This window comes from Poecilia formosa, unplaced genomic scaffold, assembly GCF_000485575.1.
Source record: "Poecilia formosa unplaced genomic scaffold, Poecilia_formosa-5.1.2 Scaffold285, whole genome shotgun sequence".
NCBI classification, from domain to species: Eukaryota; Metazoa; Chordata; class Actinopteri; order Cyprinodontiformes; family Poeciliidae; genus Poecilia; species Poecilia formosa.
This window is the reverse complement of record NW_006800224.1, coordinates 147,786-167,756: the sequence shown is the minus strand read 5'-3', so window position 1 is coordinate 167,756 and position 19,971 is coordinate 147,786. Positions and strand designations below refer to the sequence as shown.

General features: G+C 39.5%; 1 protein-coding gene across 9 annotated transcripts in view; it reads right to left on the bottom strand.

Moving 5' to 3' along the window:
* Positions 1 to 19,971, bottom strand: part of ctnnd2b (catenin (cadherin-associated protein), delta 2b) — a 134,697-nt gene that overhangs the window by 113,645 nt on the left and 1,081 nt on the right. The window contains exon 1 of one of the 9 annotated variants that reach the window (XM_016681562.1): positions 4,416 to 4,560. The exons of 7 other annotated variants lie outside the window; for them this stretch is intronic. Coding sequence is in view for 1 of the 2 variants with exons in the window: in XM_016681561.1 (XP_016537047.1) it covers positions 4,066 to 4,080 (15 nt within the window). In the remaining variant the exon portion in view is untranslated. Of the gene's footprint in view, positions 1 to 4,065; positions 4,279 to 4,415; positions 4,561 to 19,971 lie in introns of those variants that run through there. One more of the 9 variants, XM_016681561.1, reaches the window with a different exon arrangement.

Genomic DNA, 19,971 nt, shown 5'->3' with positions numbered 1-19,971 from the left:
TGTTTGTTTTTATGTAGCACCAAAATCAAGGAGAACATTTGGTTCCTAAAGCTTCTAAACTAAGGCTCTGTTTACATGACTATGATCCAACGAAAATGGATTCCACCCCCAATTTCTATTAACACATTTAGCTGAAGACATTCTAATTGCAGCCTTTGTTTACACAGCAACGGTACGCATCAAAAAGGTGTAATGCCCTCGCCACGCCTCTAGTTGGTGCTAGGTTCTCCAAAACTAAGAGCTGCATGTGTAAAAAAAAAAAAGTTTTGCCTAAAAGCCTACTTTGATTCACGTTTCCCCATCAGACACTGTTGCCCCAGTGTCTGGGTTTAACACACACTATGTCTGTATGTGTGTGTGTGTGTGTGTGTGTGTGTGTGTGTGTCTGATGAGAGTGCAGTTGCAAAAAAGTTTTATAAGTGGGACAACTTCGATGAAACACGTTTGAGCCTTCAGGGTGTCCGTAGTTGTCTAGATAAGAGCACTGAACAAACACGTATTTTGCCACCTGGGCGGAGCGGAGCGGCGAGGAGACGCCGGGGGAACCTTATCTGACGGGGAAACGCAAATCGTCGTAACACCGGCATTGTCGGTAGCTTCTTCTTCTGTGGATTGTAGGAAGCTTTGTCTTTTGCGTCCCTAGCTCCATGCACGAGCAAGGGATTCCCTGACCGAAAAGTTCCATTTCCATACAAAACAGACAGCGGTACGTTTTAGAACCGCTGCACTCTGGGACCCTTTCTCACACTGTGCTGTTGTCAGAGAAAACATTTGCTGTTTTCACGAAAACGTACAGCAGAAGAAACACAACGAAACTCTTCCAGAAAGTGACAAGGAATGGAGAGCGTAACCAAATCCACAAATCTGGACTGTACCAGAAAGTGGCAAGAAAAAAATCCATTGTTAGGAAAAAAAAGAGAAAAAAAATCTAATCCATGAGAAAAAAAAAGAAAAAAGTGGTCTAGTTAAAGTACAGAATTAAATCCAAATTTGAATATGTGGAAAGCCTTCAGCACTGCTGCGAAGAAAAATAGAAATATGATTCTAGTCGAGTAACTACTTATGGCTTTTATACCAATATTAGGACACATTAAATCTAAGTTAAATTTAGAAGGTAAACATAAAAATACATCAGAATTGTTCCTACAAAATTGGGTTGCTTTTGCATCAACCCCAACCTTCCCCTTTTCCCCTCACTTAATTAAAAGTGTGACAAATAACCACTAATTACCTGATGCACACAAACAAACCGGCATCCAATTAGAGTGTTTGCGCCTGCGGCTGCAAGATCCTTATCGCTGATTACACGTAACTGATTTGATCTATTTGGGCCAAATATCTAAATAAATAAAGGCTGAAAAAAGGCAAACAGCAGCAACATCCAATTGTCTTGGGGATGTTTTAAACTGAGCAGAAAATAAGCAGAGTTTGTTAATTTTTGGTTTTTTGCTTGTTTTTTTTTTTGTTTTGTTTTTTTTTTCGTTCTGGCCTACTGCTGCTTTCTGGTGAATGGTTTGTGTTTGTTTTGTTTTTTTATTTTTCGGAGGGATTTTTCTGGTTGGTTTACCAAACAAATGTAACGCAATCACCGAAAGAAGACAGCGATGAGTCGCCGTGGGAACAGGTGTGCTGAGCTGATGGGACAACAACAGAATTGAAAGAGATCGAACTGCAGACACCGAATTATCTCGTGAAAAGTCAAAAAGCGAGTAAGAAAACACCAGCAGCAACATTTTTTGGAGACCATTGCCCTCCAATATCATCCCTTGTAAAGCTTGAACTTGGAAAAAAAAAAAAAAACTTACAAAAATCAGACAATTAAAAAAAAAAATGAAGCCCAGATGGGGTCCTTCATGTTTGGCATGAGGCTGACCTAATCTGCCAAAGTAAACAGTCCAAAAATGTAAGACCAGGAAGGGGGGGATGTGTTTATGTGCTCAAATATGAAGGGAGTGAAAATGATAACCAAGGGTAAACATCCAACAGACCTGATAAGCTCTGTGTGATATGCCATTCTGGCAATCCTTTAAAACTTTTCCGCATTACTTGGCGTTACAAACTTGAACGCATTTCATTTGGATTTCATCTGACGTTGGACACAGAGTGGTACATGATTGTGAAGTGGAAGGGGAAAAAATAAAATAAATTACATCTTATACGGTGTTTTCTAACATAAATCTGAAAGGTTCTCGTCAACTCAAGTGGAAGAGTGTTTTAGAAAGGACATAAACAGGAGTGGCGAGCAGAACGCAATCGCAGAGAAAAGAAAACGTCATCACACATCCTATTAGGAAACACAGCAGATGTGTCAGACAAAACCAAAATGTCAACCTTTCAAAATGCACTAAGCTAAGCTAAGCTAACACCCAGAGCCTCTCGAAAACACGGTCACGCGTTGAAGCGTGGAGGAAGCGGCACGATGGAGCAGAGGAGTCGGGAAGATGGACGGAGCGAAACAAAGCTTGAGAATCGGTGGCAAAAGTTGAAAACTGATGATCGTGCTGCTGCCATTCAACCCTAGTTTGCAAAGAAACGTCAACCTCGACAGGAGCGAAGCTAAACGAGACGCACTTTTCAGTTTTTTTGTTTGTTTTTTTTGCAGCACTCGATCAAATTAAAGAACCCAGTAGCAAAAAAGTAACATGAACGGAGACACTCAGATGTCTTCGTTCATGTTAGGTCAATTCAAGACTTGAATTGACTCAAGATATAAGGGACATTATCTCTCAATGTATTACTAATCTAATGTTTCTGCTAATGGACTGCACTGTAAAAACACTGAAAGCCATTTTTTTTTCTAGTTTCTAGCACAAACAACTTACTTACAAGTACATTTTCTGCAAGATATATGGCCTTTATTTAAGTCAATAATTCTTGAATATTGATTAAAAGTTAATCAATTTCTTTGTTCACTCATAACACGGGGGAACGCATCTTGCTTTATATATTTTTTGAACTTGTTTTGAGGAGGCCATGTTTTTTTCGCTGCGGAGCCTAAACCTGAATAACGCTTCGGGCAAACTTCAGGGTTCCCTCCTTTTGCGAAACCATTTTATTCTAAAAGACTCGTTCGTGTCGCACCTTCACAAATCAATTTGCGAGTTTTACGCGTCGTATTCCCCACGATTACGTGCAGGCTGCGCTCTCGCCAGCAGGCACAACTCTCGCATAGAATTTGACACATAAATGCGCCCGTGTGGCCTCTGAAGTGCAGATAAAATGACACGACCGCCGCTTTGTCAGGTGGTGAGTATTCAAGCTTTATTCAAATTGGGACGAATTGCAATAGATGAAAAGAAAAGACACACACAACAAAAGCTGCCAATCGATGAGCCGGGAGGAACCAGCAGGACGCGAGCCGTGTTCGTGCAACTGCGGGAAAACACGTTTTATTTTCATTGAAACATTTTGCTGCCGTCGAACGTCTAAAACTGTGTTTGTTGCGACCGAAAAGCCTGTAAGAGGCGCACAGTTGCGTGTCGACATCTCCAAAGATCCTCGCAATCCTCTGCGAGAATAAAAAGCCAGTCGCTGGTAGCAGAGGTACTCTCATTTGCATCTTAAACACCACAGCATGAAAGGAGGAAAAAAAAATAAATACAGCACCCTTTCCCCCTGCGAGATCTGACTTTTTACGCTTCCAAATCAATCTAAACTCCCTAATCGACTGATGTTAAGCCCAAGAAGAAGAAAAAAATGGAGTCTACTTTCAGGGCAACATCTATATAAGAAAGTTTTTTTTCCCCCCCTTTTCCTCGTTTCTTTGTTAAATCAGATTATTTTGCTGAGAGCAAATACCGACACCAACTCAAGCACAATCCTTCAAAAAAAAAATTAAAGAAGCCACAACGCAATGGATCGCTCCCTCCTTTTTTTTTTCCCTCCATGCGCCTCTGATCTCTGCTTCGGAGCTGACGGCCAGACACCTGTTACTGCGGGAGAAGGAGCCAGGACCTCATATGCAATCTCTTGTTTTTCCAAAATTAAGACAAAAAAACAAAAAGTCAGACACTGAGCAAAACCTACAGAGCGGATCAATTCAAGCTGCGAGGACACGTAGCCTACCTTCACATGGACCATAATGAAAAAACAGGCAGAAATTCACAAAGGATCCTGCTGCTGCTTCTCTGAGCTCCCATCTGTGCGCCGCTTCTTTCCGCTCCGAACTCTCATCTATCCCGCGTCGGGACGCAGCGAGCGACAGAGGCGGAAAGAAAGAGACCGAGAGACCACAAGTGTCACTTGAGCTGACTGCAGCTCGGCCCCCTCACCCCCTCTTCGGCCCCCCCCACCTCCCAGGCTCTGTGTCTCTTTCTCTCTCCTTGCTCAGAGGCCATGAAGCACACAGACACACACACAGACACACACACGCATACAAAAAAAAGACGAAGAAAAAAAAAAGCGCACATACACACCTACTGTTCAGTGAGCCACAAAGGTCCCCATGGCAACGCAGCATTTAGAAGCCCCGTGGCATTATTTATGCAACGTTGCATCACAATAGGCCCTCCCACCGGCCGGTCCCTGCCAAAAAAAGAGAGCCCGCCGCTCCACAATCACTCCCCTGCCTCTCACACTAGCTCCTTCTCCCCTCTTTTCCTCTCTGACCAGACCATCTGCACACACACGCACACACACACCACCAACCACCCTTCTTCCTTCCTCCACCTTCTCTGCATCCAACATCCCTGGAAAACAAGAAGGGATTTTTTTTTGAGGAGAGGAGGGGGCAGCTAAGAGGGTCTGAATATGCATGGGAGGCCCACACTCGGACTCATGCCGACACAGAAACATGCTGACGCACGCACGCACGCACGCACGCACGCACGCAGGCGTAATACTCAAAACATTAACGCGTTTGCACAGCGTTCTGCAAACGCGTGAAATTCTACGAGTCGAGGTGGGATGTGGGGCAAAAAAAAAAAAAGAAGAATTAAAACGTAGATTAGTTGCAGGAAGTTACGTGAAAAAGCACGTGTGCAAACAGAGATACAATTCAGATGGAATGTTGAAAAATGACACTCGGGTTCAGAAAACAGCCGCTCTTTCAAAGTGCGTTGTGAGACGACGGAGCAACTGGCAGAACTGTCAGCAACGCTGGGGATCTTCTGAATGTCGACGCCAAACTGCTGCACAACGCTTAAATAACAGTAGCATATGCTGGACCTCTGGAGCGCAATACTGATGTACACTTCCCCAGGTTCAAATCAGAAGAGTTTCCAGCCGCTTTACTTGCAGGTTGTTTGTTTATAAATACAAATGGTGGCTGGATGTAGAATTGTTCTACAATTCTGTAGAATTGTAGAATTCTGTAATTCTGTAATTTCTACTAATTTCCCTAATTGTGAAATTAGTAGAAATAAACTGTTTATTTCCATTGCTAACCCTTGCTATCTCATTAGGCCAATGGCATATCTATCAATGGGCAATTGGTTAACATTTATTTTGGATAAAATACACATCATCTGAATTTTGACTTTTAAGGCAAAAAAGGGCAACATTATTCTGGAATGAAATTATATTGTATCCTATTTTCCTACATACATGTAGTTTTACTCTTATTCAGCTAAGCAGAAACAACAAACTGTTTGTTTGGTTATTAAACCCATAACAATAATGGCTGGTCAGCCTATTTGTGCTAAAAAGCAAGACTTTCCAATTAAAAGTAGTCAATAATCCAACACAAAAATTCAGAAGTGTAGGCCAAATTTGTTTTAAACATGGCTGCCGAGAAAAAGGTTGCGAGAGTTGTATGACTTAACAGTTTATGCCTGATGCATAATCTCTGTTTACATGCTTCACCTGCGTTCACAACCACAACATGGAGAGAAAACCATGTGTTGCTGACAGAAATTGCACCAGAGCAGATCGAAAATCCCACTGGTTTTGTGAAACCCTTCCAATTAGAACAAACTCAACTCAAAATTCGGACGTCAGACGGACAGGTCACTGCAGCTGATGGCCGACAGCTAATTGCTAACGGCAAAAACACTCCTCAGGTTTCTTCGGTCCGAGCAGTCAAATGTCAGTGTCTGATCAAACCAAAGGTTCCTGTGAAGCAGATCACGAGTTCTTCCTGAGGAGCCGAGCTTTCAGACCCACAACTGCTGGTTAGGCACTCTGTTGTTCAGGATTATATGCTAGAGTGACTAGACTCCAGTTATTCCTTATTAAAAGGCACATGACTGCTGGCAGCGAGTTTGCTACAAGGGAGCTGAAAGAGTGAGAATGTTTTAATGAAAGTAGCGCAATCTGATGAAAGAATTAACGTGTGAAAGTTTTAGATCTGTACGGCAAGCAGCTACGTAGAAAAACACAGCAAAAGTAATCAGTGTATTTGTAGTGAGCAGAATATCTAAAATAACAGACCATTTGGTAATTAATTATACTAAAAAAACAAACCTGAAGCTCCTATGATTCCATTAAGAAAACACAGCATGTTTAGGGAAACTTTTTTTTTTCATGTCAGAGACAGTTGGTCTGAATCCAGAGAAACATTTTTACAGAGATTAGAAAATCTTTCTGCACTGGTGCACATTAAACCAGGCTACACTGTCAAAGAGAGCTGGAGTCTCTTTGAAGAACTTAGGATTTGAGTCAAGATAAAAATAACTAATGCGACTAATGTGATATTTCAGTGGGAAAGTCCAAAGAACTTTGGACCGAGACATTTGAGATTTGAGTCACAAAACGAAGCACAGACCAACACAACCATCTTTAACTCATGGATGAATTTTAGCTTATTGAACGTTCAGACGTAGTAAGAAAATCTGAATCTGATCCTTTATTTTTTCTTTAATAAGACTTTTAAAGGCAACTGAGACAGCTTTACACCCGTTTAAAATGTATTGCAAAGAAGCATTGTTGCAACACAGAAAAAAAATAAACAACTTACTTTTTGAGCTAACTTTATTAAAATGTGCCTACATGAAACACAAGCAGTAATGACAGTTCACAGGCAACACAACGAGTAAACAAAAGCTCAGCGAGGTAAACAACACACACCGCAGAAGATAGCCAAAGCAATAAAGAAATTAACTTATTTTAAAGAACGTCATGGCAAAGAAAATATGAAGCGCTTCGACGGGCAGGAGGTGGGAAACACCCTGGACCGGGCCAATCACAGGGCAACGGAGAGGACAAACAGGACAAACGACTACATACTCACACATCTAAGCAAAAAGACCAGTCGTGTTCTTCGACTGTGGGAGAAGCAGGAGTACCCAGAGATCCCCAGAGAACATGAAAACTACATGCAGAAAGACTTATAATAATAGTAATAGCCAATATGACATTTTAAATCAGAAATAGATGGAAAGCTTAGCAGACTTTCACACCACAATTAAACTGAATCCTTGATCTGGGCTGCCTCTGCAAGATTTATGAAGTCGCAAAATGAGCGATCAAATTTTCTGCTTCTGCCATTGATATTTGTGTTTCCAGCATACTAAAAAAAAAGTGCTTTTGTTAGTAAAATTAGTTTTTGGTCAATGGACGAAAGGGAACGTGCAGCTAAAACTGAGTATTGTCAAACATCAGCAGATTTATCATAAAAACCAGCATAAAAGTCCATTTTCCTACCCACATACAGCCTGGCTCGAAATCAGACGCCATGGAGTCCCATCAGGTCCGAACTGATGAAGCTGATTTCACTCCTTTTCTTTTCCTTTAGCTCACTGGTTTAATCTCTACTTCTCCCTGTGACAATAAAGCCACCCACCTGGTGCACTGGTATGCATCCGGCACATGCAAAGCTCAACTTGGCGGTCATTTTCTTATTCAAATTTGACTCGGCTCAGTTTACATAGCTTGTGATCTGCATCTGAACGACTCTCTGAACAGCGCTGCTGCTGCATAATGGATTGGGCAGAGCTATGATTGAGTACGGCGACTGCAGTTGGTCCAGGAGAGCGAACGGCAAGGATGGATGTCCAGGTGGGCAGACCGACGATGAGTAGGTTTATTTACCGTCTGTAGAATGTGGATAATAACTAAACATTTGACATTTTCTTACAGTGAATCCAAGGTGTGTAAATCTAATGCGCTTTACAAAATTATTATTATGCCATATAATCATTACTTTCAGGGACCACAAGCTTATTTTTTTTGGTACGACACAATGTATCACATTAGAAAAAAATAACTGCTTTTCAAAAATGTTTATTTTTCAAATAAAAATCTTAAAAGTGAACATTTGTATTCAGCCTGCTTTATTGTTGCACCACTTTAAACACTAAAATAATTACTTGCAAAGAACTGCAGTGTTAGGATCCACATTTTTATTTTCTTTTATTTTGTCTCTGTAGTTTAATTTACAGACATTAAATGTGTCACAACTAAATCTCTTAACTGCTGACTTGCACTCTACTCAGTTTTCTATACAAAATCACCTTTTTTTATTACAAATTAATTCCTTGAAAACTAAATAATTATTTTTTTAAAGGTTACAACAATCATTGGTTTCTAAATGTACTTTACCCATCAGTTTCAATAACGAAGCAAAACCAATTGCTTTTCTAAAGCGATTGGGATCTAAATATTCTGTTGTTGAAACAGATAAAAACCTGCAAAATTACTAACTGTTTAACTTCATTCCCAGTTTGGCTAAAAAATAAAAATAAAAAATAAATCGGTGACATCAGCACAAAGTTTCTCTGGCCATTAAAAGGAAAGGACAGGAATTAACCTTGGCTCAACGAGAAGCTGCTTTAATAAAGTCCTTGTCCACAAATTGCATTACTAAAGATCGTTTCCGCCACCATGTCCCACTGGAGACTGATGGAGGACAGACAGACAGCCATGCTGCCCCCCCTCACCACAAACATCATTACGGACATTACTGAGGAGAAACAAACAGTTCTGGGACAGCGGCTCGGACGGCGTACGTGTCCTGTAGCTAAAGCCGTCTCCCTCGTTTCCCCAACGCAAAGTGGTCTAATTGGGCCCTGTGGTGTTCTTATGGCATTTAGAGCCTTCAGATCGGTGGTCCTGTTTTCAAGGCAAAATGTCACAGTGGCTGTACGAGCTAAGACCGCTGCAGCCTGGAAAATGATTAGATACAGTGAGTCCATTTGGTAACAATGCTCTTGCCAAGGCAGAGAGAAAAGAAAAGCAAGTTTGAGAAGGTGAGGACAACAAACCAGCAAAGATGGAAACAAAAGACTTCGATACTGTTCAACTGATCATCGTCTCGTTCGGTGATTAGATTTTTTTTTTTGTTGTCTCTAGCTGGTTTCAGCAAATGCTAAAATAAAAAAAATCTAAAAACGATGAGTATTTGCAGAGCTACAGATGAGAAAAATGATTTGCCTGGGATCAAGGTAAAACTGTTGACTCAACTTGGAGAGAAAAAGCACCCTGAAGCTTCCTGAAAGCTTCAAGGTCCTCACGGCAGGTAAACATCTCACAGCTAACCATTTCATTTATTGACTTTGTTGCTTTAGCTGCTCTAAAATAGGCTACAATCTTTTTCATCTTGCTCAAGTTCATTTGTCCTGAAGGACTTTCAGTCTTTCAGTCAACTAACATGCTTGCCTCCAATGTTGTACTTCAAGTATAAAGAGGCAAGTTTGAATCAAACAGGAAAGACCTGTGTTTTTTTTTTCATGCATCCTCCTATAAAAACTTGAAAGATTGTTACTTTTTCAACTCAATGTCAACCCTGAGCTAATTGCTTGTTTAAGTGGCACTGGTTTTCAGGTGAAGGCATTTCTGGACCTGGCTTGCGTCCGTGTTCCTTGAGGCACTTTGTGAGAAGTGAATATGAGATAATTGGGTCGCTTTCAACTCCATGCCGTCCTTCAATACAGAAGAAAAAACAGTGTTTGCATTCTTGGCAGAAGACTGAGCTTGAACTAAGCGAAATGTGGACTCTGCCAGGGTCCAGGTTGGTCATTGGCCTGGTTTTAGTGCTTGCTGAAGTCATAGAGAGAAGGGCACCTAAGGGCCGCCTTATAAGCCACGAACTTCTCCATGCACTGGAGTGGTTAGCAGCAGAGTTTCGATTCTGAAGCCATGGTTCACCGGAAAACCATTGACTGGTCCCCTCCATGGCTGGGTTCAGTTTCTTCCTCAAGTCTTAATGTGTTGGTGATGAGTGATGGTAGACTGGAAGGGAGGAACAAATGGATGAGGATCTTGCCTTTCAGGAGCTTTTGTCGAAGCAAAGCTCCTGACAGAGCAGCTAAATTGAAGCCACAAACATCCAAATGTTGACGTTTAGCTGAGCCACAGTTTACTTATTGCCTCAATAACTAAACATTCTCTTAATTTAGTTAACTTAATCGTAATTTAATTGTATCTCTGAGACACATTTAACCCTTATTTTAAATGTTTAATCTTATCTCGGTTCTCCTCAAATCCACTAAACGCGTCATTGCTGCCACTAACTGAACTTATCTGTTTACCGGCGTTTCCCTCCTAGATGAAGCCACGAAGAAAAACTACTCCTAGCAAGATCTCTGGATTTTTTTTGTACTGACTAATTTAATTCCAGATAAGACAACATTGCTGCTTCTTTGCCTGTTGTCTTTAGCAAGCAATGACATAATCAGCATCCACAGATAGACTTATGCTCACGAAACTTCAAGTTTGGTTTCTCGTCTTTTGGGCGTGTTAGCCTTCTGCTCAGGCCTCTACGCAACACGGCCCACCACAAGAGAAAAGACACACTCACACACTCTGTCAAAGCTCAGTCACCCAACTATTCCTTTATGCTGCCAAACGACGCATCAACAGGGAGAACAAATTGCCAAATGAAGAAGCCCCTTCACCCGCCATATTTCACCGCTTTCTCGCCAAGCACTGCTGCCAGCTTTAAGCTAACGATAACTTACATGAACTCTTAGTCAGATTGAAAAGACTCTTGCTTGAGGTAAGTGAGATTGCACCTTCACTTGGCATTCACTTCACTGGTCAATGAGCCCTGTCTAATGTTTTGATGCTCTCTGCTCCTATGCACACCATCAAAGCAGTTTTAAATGAGTTGAATGTGTGTGTTTGGCTGATAGTTTTGATGCAGTTCAGCGTTTGTCAGGCCAGATGTTCGGTCAGATATATTTATAGTTGCCTCGCATCGTGCATTCACCAGTCTGATAGACTGTCTTCAACCTTATAAGATTTGTTTTCAATCTGTAGCGGTTAAAAATGGCGTCTGCTGTTGTGCTACGTGGAAAGAAAACTGCAACGTGTTGCTTTTGTTCTGCTGTTAGGAAAAGGGTCAGAGTTTGACACGTTGTTCACAGCTGTACTGAAGAATGGAGGAGATGAGACAAAATTTTAATATTACTATATATATATATATATATATATATATATATATATATATATATGGTATCACTTTAAATTCAAAACTACAACAAAATATAAATTTTAAGTCATGTGGCACAGCCCTACATTAATCGCCATCAGTAACTGGACAAGACCGTTTCTGCCCCACTGACCTTTGACTATTTGCTTTAATTGGATGGTTTTACAGCGTGAACCGATGAGTGAACCTTTGGCTTTGACTAGGCCATTCTAAAACCGTTAGTTTGTTCCTTTTTAGCCATTTAAAGGTGGATTTGTCATTAAGCTTTAAAGCTTTCATATAACTCAAGCGCGCTTAAGCCGAAGGTCACAAAATAATGGAGCAGCATTTACCTTCAAGACTTTCTTGCAAACTGTAAAATTTATAGCTTCACTTAATAACCCGGATGCTGAAGAAGCATCCCCTGTGCATGGAATTTTGTCAAATTTCTCTGTTATTGTTGTCAATGACTTTGTTTCTCATCTGGTCTTCAACTCCTCCTGATAGGGACATGATGTCATATATATATATTTTTTTTTTAGATATTTTTGCCTTCCTCCTCTTGGTGTCGTCAGGCAGATTCTATTAAAGTGAATTATCAAATCTAAATATCTGGCAGTAATTAGGGCAGCAGGTCATGAAATTGGATTCAGCTTAAAAAAGTGGTAAATTATAGTTAATTCATGATTTAACAAGGGAAGTAATTACTTTTTATTTAAAGAAAAAAAATAGACTGGGATTGTTTGAACAGTACTTTTTCCCTTAATACAAATGTTTACACATTTACAAATGTGTTTGATAATCAGAAACATTTGACAGAATACACCTACTTTTAACATAGTGCATGATAAGGAGACAAATAACGTTACATCAGAAAAACGTAAATTAAAACTGTGCTGTCACAGAGCAGACATAAAGGAACAGGACCAGTTCTTTTGTTTGTCTGATGGCGCCCTGGTGTCCTCTGTCTGACTGAAAATGGCACACAATGCGAGACTTTTTCAAATGCCGACACGTTGTAATAAATAACCGGGGATGGAAAAGAACAATTCTTCCCCAAATCACTCCTCTCCTCTGTCTTTTTCTTTGTTTTTGTTTTTTCTGTGTGGCCCCCAGTGTACGACGTAAATTGAAACAAACATTTGAATCACTTTCAGAAAACTTTTTTTTATGAATATCAAACTTTGTGTGGAACTTTGAAGAGAACTATATTTGGTAAGTTAATGAGAAAGGCGAAGATGCTAAACAAATCTTAATTAGCTCTCAATAAACAAATGAGTAGCGTAGCAGCGAGTGGGAGAAAAGTACCATTTGGGAAGGCAGGGATGCCAAGCAAAAACTGAAATAAAGAGCCTAATGAATAGTCAAGAGTCTCTATATGTAGCAAAAGGATACCCAGCCAATATAGTTTGTGATAAATACAAATCATAAATGGGTTTGGAGTTAAAGTTTGAAGTGAGTTTTTGGCCAAATAGATTAAAAAAATGTACAAGCTTATAATCATGAATTTAATTTCTGGATGTGTGAGATTTTTTATTTGTAACCTGTGCCTGACCTTTGTAGCTGCATGTAAAAACACAGCAGGAGGTCATGTTGGCAGCAAGCGGGAGAGGAAGGTTAAAGCTGTAATTTAGTTTGTTTTCCTGGATAAACTGAACATGTACATGTTTTCTCCAACGGGATAAAAACAGGCTTTTAGTACATTGTTGCTGTGCAAATTTTATATTTTTTTTTCTTCTCTGGATGATGATATGTTTCAATAGAGAGGTTTTCAATCGAGAATTTTTTTTTTTAAATATCTTTTACTTTACGCATTTGTAATTGGGGTTGTAGTAACACATCCAGGTTGAGAAATTAAATGAAACAAGAGGAGACGATTCACAAAATTTGTTTGACGAGAATTTATGGAAAACAATTTCCTTCTCTGTTTGCACAACTAAAGTTTTCAATGTTTTAAAACCTTGTTTTAATCAAACTGTAACAACTGTAGTGTAGCCCGTCCCTCAAATTGTTCCAGATTTCAATTCTTGTCTAATTCGAAGGTGGTTCTAATACCAAAAAGCGTCGAAAATGTTCCCTTTATGTGGTTTTTACAAACAGAACGTCACGATGCCATTACCTTTGTAGTTTATTTTTATATGACTTTCTGTGCTCTTGTATTTTGAGCGTATTCTTTTGTTTTTTTATGTTTCTCTTTACTTTTATTTGTTCTTTTGATCAATCTGCTTCTATGAGTTACTCGCCTGATTTCCTGCTTTGTTTTCATATCTCTGCCTCATAGATCAATTTCCCTCAGTTTCTCTATCCCATTTTGTTGCCAAGTTCTGCCCTGAATTTAGTTTTTAGGTTATTCTTTGATTAATTCTCAGATGTGATTAGTGTAAGTATGCCAGAGTTTAAAATATGATCCAGTGTTGTCCAGTCCAGTTGTAAAGTAGCCCATTAGCTTAGCGCAGATAGGACAATCTAAATACCAACTTTTGAGGTGTTAGCTACCATTCTCACAGTGCCTATAAATAGTTTATATCATGTCTTTGACTCACTTTCAAGTATCCAAAATACTGTCACGCTGAAATATTTAAATGTGGCAGAGGCCAGCAGGTGTTGTCAGCTAGCATGACAAGTCCTTTTTAGTCAAATCTGTCAGCGCTAAAGGCAAACCTTTCACCTTTTTCTTTAAATAAGCTCAATTTAAGTGAGTGACTGCCAAAGTGAAATCTACTTTGTGGTAACTCTAGTTTCCTACACTACGTCTCCTTTTACGTGATTCCATAACAATGCTTTGCTTTTTCTTGCTAATTTAGTTAGCATTGGCTACATTTCTCACTAAGCTAGCCAACTAGCAGTTTGGAGACAGCAGCTGTTACTCCACAGACCCGAAAGGGAAAAGAACATTTTTTGCAGTGATTTTAAAATAACAAATGCTACAAAAGCTAAAGTGATTAAATGTAAACATTTTTTTAGATATCTAAAGCTCTGAGAAACACGTCTACATCGTGTTAAAATTGGTATGAAATGCATTTATATCCCTTGTGGGCATCAGACTTGAGATTTCTGGCTTGTCAGCTCCTCTCCACTAGACTAAACAGTAACATCTACCTTGTACCAAACTACTGTTTATCAGCAACATGTGCTAAAACACCCAGCCAGCTCTTAGTCTAAAGATTTCCCATCCGTCCACCTCCTAATCTGAAAATGACATCGGTTTTCCAGCTGTTGCTTACCAATTATAGAAGAACTGATTGCGGGTGGTTTGCTGCTCTGGCTGCATTACATAATATCAGTGTGACACAGCTATTATAAATGTTTTGTAATACTGAGCTTACACAGTGTAATGTAATTTTTTTCCCTGATGAAACAGCCCAGAGTATGCCAGCCCTAAGGCAGCACACTGGCCTACCCTTTCTGTGCTGAGCTGCAATTGATTCCTGTGTTGTGTGGACATATTAATCTTAATTTTTTTTTTTTAACAAAGACCAAAAATAAAAAAGATAGTAAAAAAATACACTCAAAGGCTGACCCTGGCCTGAGGGCTCCCATTGTTCTGTGTTACATCTACGAGACGCCGGTGCTGCTGAAAGGAGGAGAGGGGAAGCAAGTACACACAAAACTCCTTTTTAGGAGAACAAGAGCGCTTCAGTAGAAATTAGTAACCAAAAGTTCTTTAGGTATTTCAAATAATGTAAAAGAAAGATCTATAAAGACTCACAAGTGTTTTTTTTTTTTCTATTTCTTCAGATTGATTTTGTCTGTGGGTTTCTTCTACAAACAAAGCAAAGTTTGTTAACAGTGATGCTCTTTATGCTCACCTGACTGTATATGGACAATACTTGATGAAAGCATTTGCACATCCTAAACTGCTTTTACATTTTATCACTTCAAAACCATAGACTCCGGTGTATTTTATTGGCATTTTACGTCAACAAAATATCTGTTTTATTGACACAAAATGAATAAAACTGATATTTAATGTCATTTTTAGGGGTTCACACATATAAAGTGTGAGGAAACTGATTAATTAGTAGGGTGGGAAAAAATATATAGTTTGATTTCTTTGATCAATATTGAAATCCCAATCATTTTGAATAATAACTGCTAAAGTTAGGTTACAGAAAAACAGTAAAATCCTTTCAACATAAAAATGAAATGTCATTCAACTGTAGGATATCAACAATAAATCAAACAAGCAGTCTTTATAATCTTTTTGTCATATATTTTTTAAATAACTTCAATTTGAAGGAAACTATAAAATATATATATCAGGAAGCCAGATGAATTACAGAACATGTAACATCATACCTTTGAAAATAAAACATGAGTTGAAAATATTCTTTTTAAAATAATTTAAGTTAACCATTTAAAAAGTGATGAATGTTTCATTAAATATTGTGTACACCTTATTTCAGTCAAACAAATTAGCTGAAATTTCCGCTGGGCGACTTCATGATCCAACACATGCTTTTAGATATTGGCAAAAACGTATTCCATAAAACTCAGTGGCTAGTTTATTCATAGATAAATTAGCGACCTGCATGAGTTCAGCCTTCAACAGGAGGTAAAGCACACATCCATCAGCAGACATTACAAAATAAAAGTCTGCTTTGCAAAGGAGATACTGCAGAAAATTGCTTTAAAAAAAGTCATTTGTTTTTCAGGATTTAAATTGTTTATGTAAAATGGACTGATAAATATAATTAATTATAAGGTCTTATCCATGGTTCTATCAAATAAAAGAAATTAAACGTGTAGTAAGAATCTACTAAGTAGATTTCAGGCTAGAGCCATTTTGCATGCTGTGATATTCACATCTCTTCAAGGTCAAATCCCACCAAGCTACGAGGCAAAAGTAGCAAATCGGCGCCCCGGTCGCGTTTTCCCCCGGTGTCTGTCGCTCAGTCAGAGAACGAGTCTGATTTGTCAAATGGAAGAAAGCTCACTCAGACTCCACACTGAGCCTGCTCCGCTATCAGACTTGGTGACAGCGGAGATGATGAACGGCGGGAAGACAAAAGCTGACAGATGTGATGAAGACAATGTTGAATGGCTAATCAATCTCATGTGGGCAGGAGGAAACGGAGAGAAGAAATAAAATTTAAAAAAAAGGAAGACAGCAGCAGGGATCTCCTAGTGTGAGTCAGCACAGGAAAGAGAGGCTGATTGGCAACATTTGGAGGCATGTGTGTGTCTGCAGACCACATATCTGTGTCTCCAATTGTAATTGTGGCTTTTTTTTTCCCTCGTGATTTTTGGGTTTTTATCGTCTTTGTGAGCCAAAATGAATATTATACTTTATTTTATGCCTGTTTTCTTTAGTGGACCGATAAAAATAAATACCTCACCTCAAAAACAAACACTGACATCAACCCAAAATGAAGAAACAATCATTTAAAGCAGTGACAACCATGTAATCACAGCGGACTCTCCTTTTATTCACACATTCCGATCAGAAAGACATTATCGTGCCCTAGATCATCCGTGAGAGTCTGCGTGTCTACATGACCTGCTTATGTGTGTGTGTGTGTGTGTGTGTGTGTGTGTGTGTGTGTGTGTGTGTGTGTGTGTGCGTGCGTGTGCTTACATGTTTAAATCTACATGACCTACTTAGGCTGGAAACGGACCTCAAGAGCAACTGCGACCACACGTCGATACATGAAGAATCCATTACATTTGCTCCTCTTCAGACCATCACTTGCTATCTTTATCTTCTGGATATCCTCTCGGTCCAGCTCCGGTGTCATTAGGAGGGAAGACTGTGCCCGTGTAGAAAGCCTGGAGCCATGTTGTTCGTCACTATTAAAACCTGGCACTTGCATTACCGCGACTGCAACCTGACGGCCTTCTCTTTAGTCGGTGATTCAGATGGATGGTGTTAAAAGAAGCCTTTGGACCAAAGGCTAAATAAAGGCTGCTGCACTGCAAACACACAAAATATCGCCAAGAGATTTTGGTCTAGTTTCTGGTGCAAATGTTTTAGTACATTTTAAATAAGACAAAAATAACTTACCATAACTTTTCAGCAAGATGTAGGAGCTTGTTTTAAGTCAAAAATTCCTTAATTTTGATGAATAAAGTACTAGTTCAACTGGCACTTACAAAATGTATTGTTGGAAGTGAAATTATCTGCCGATGGAATTAGCACTTTTTAATCAATATTAAGGAATTATTGACAAAATGACCTCCTGTATCTTGCTGAAAAGTTACCTTTGAGTTGGTTTTGTCTTATTTCAAGTTTGCCAAGATATTTGGACTAGAAATTAGACCAGAAATGTTTGGTAAGGTTTTGTGTTTTTGCAGTGCGAGGTCTGATTTTCTCGTTATCCTTACAGTGCCTTTGAAAAAAACCCTCAAAACTTTTTCACTTCGCGATACTTGATCGTAATAATTTCATGTGTTCGACCAACACAAAGTTGTGCACAGTCGTAAAAATGCACGTGTTTTACGGCAAAAACAAAAATATCCACCTGTACGTGATTTAGTCTGATGTTAGTGATCAAACAGCATCATGGAGGACCAGGCACACTGCAGACTCAACTTCAGGGAAAAAAATCACTGATTTCCTGTTGCTAATTTAGAAATATTCGTAAGGACTTTTTATGATATTTACGCTAATGTATGATGTAAAATGCAACTTTTTTAATTGAGCCATGTTTTCCCTACATCATGTAGCACTAACGTGTCATAGTGTATTATAAGCCTGGCGGGCCACCAGGCTTTACTTGTACCCCCATCAGGCTAAGCATTGCTTATTTACTTATGTCTTTTTACATTTTTTTGCATTTGTTATGACTTTATAGTTGGTGTTCAGGTATTGATCGTGGACAAACATTGAATAAATGTTCAAGAGGTATGAATACTCCTGCGATGCACTGTGCATGTTTTTTTAGTTTTTTTAATAAAATCCAGACTTGTGGTCTTACGACCCAACATCGGCTGCAACATGAGGACAATTCAGCCGATCGGGTCCAGCAGCCGCTCCAAAACATCCGCAGTAAATGTTCCGTCTAAGCACATAATGGGATCTCACACCAACATCACTCCTAATCTGTTTTGATGTTACTGTATGCTGATTAGTGTTCATCCCACCGCGGAGTAAGCTGCTTTTTAAAGTAGTTTAAAATGCAGCAGTGTTGTGGCTCCTGAGGGTGACAATGTTGGCCCATCTGTCCAACATTTTAGTCCAGATTAAAATTAAATAAATAAAAAAAATACGCAGACAAACTGCTGAATGGATTAAGATGAACTTTGGTACCCAAATCCCGCGTTAGTGTTCAAAGCATAATGATTCGCCGCTCCTATTTACATTGGATTTTGGAGAGAGGCATGTCAAAATTTCCCATCTGTCCAACATTTTTCAATTTGTGCTTCAGCAAAAATATCTCCGTCCTGCTCAGGACATGCGCCGCGGGACGCCAAAACACGTCACTTAATCAACTGCGACAACAAAAAAAATTGCAGTGGTGTCACGTTTCACGAAGAAAGGCGTCCTCGTGAGCGACGCTGCTCGTACGCAGAGGAGGTGGGAGGTTATTCAACCCGTGGATCACATCTCTGCCATTCTGCTTTGGCGACACATACGATTAGCCTACAGAAAGTGGACAAGTGTTTCCTCCACTCCCGCTACTGCTTTATGCGGGAAATATGTGAGAAATTTCTTAATGATGTTAAATTGGGGTCTGCCTTACAATACCGGCTTACTGTCAGACATGCTGAATCAAAGCAATTGGGATGCAGTGATCAGGACTTTACTGGATAATACCTATTATTGTTTTATTCCTAGGTATGCTGTGCAAGATTTGAGTAATTTTATATATTTTTTTAGGATTACGACTAATGAAATCTAACGGAAAATTAAGAAATGATAAGATTATTCAAATTTATGTGTGAACTATAGCCCCAATCACAGATATAAAATTTCACAAATTGTTTTACAGCACTAGAATAAAATGCATTATGAAATAGTGTAAGAGGGGTAGGATTAATGTTGTAAGGCTAAAAACGCAACAACAAAAAAAAGCAGGAGAAATAAACTCCAGAGTAAGACAGGCTCTTCCTTAAAGGCCTGTTTACTAGGATGCATTCTGACCTGCTTTTTAAGTGACGGTTCTGAGGCTCAGGGAGAGCAAGCTCCAGAGTCTGTGGGGCCACAGCAGCAAATCCTCTGTTTCCTTTAGTGAATCCTGGAATTAATAGGCAGCCAGAGAAGCTGGAGAAGTAGCAGGGTGAGATAAGTGTATTAAAAGTCTTAGTCAAAAGTCTAACAAGCATTTTGAACCGTCTGGAACTGGTCCAAGCAAGTTACATCAAGACAGGAGGAAAACGACTTGCAGTAGTCCAGACACAACAGAATGAATCCATGGATAACAGTGTCCAGTCCAACTCAGAGTGTGACACAACAGAACTACAATGTAGCATCTTATCACTAAGATGCTAACACCGAAACGGAGACCAGACATGAAAATCAAGAGTAAAAAAATCAAGAGGGAAAAAAAAAACAAAAAAAACATCACCACGATTCCTGATAGAAGGTTTAGGATCCGTGCTGACCAAGAGAAACCCAGACTTTAGGAACAATCTTGTCCGGAGTACAGATGAGGATTTCACTTGTTGGACCGGGTCACCACCGATTCATCCACCGATTCATCCACCAATAATTTATCCACCAATAATTTATCCACCAATAATTT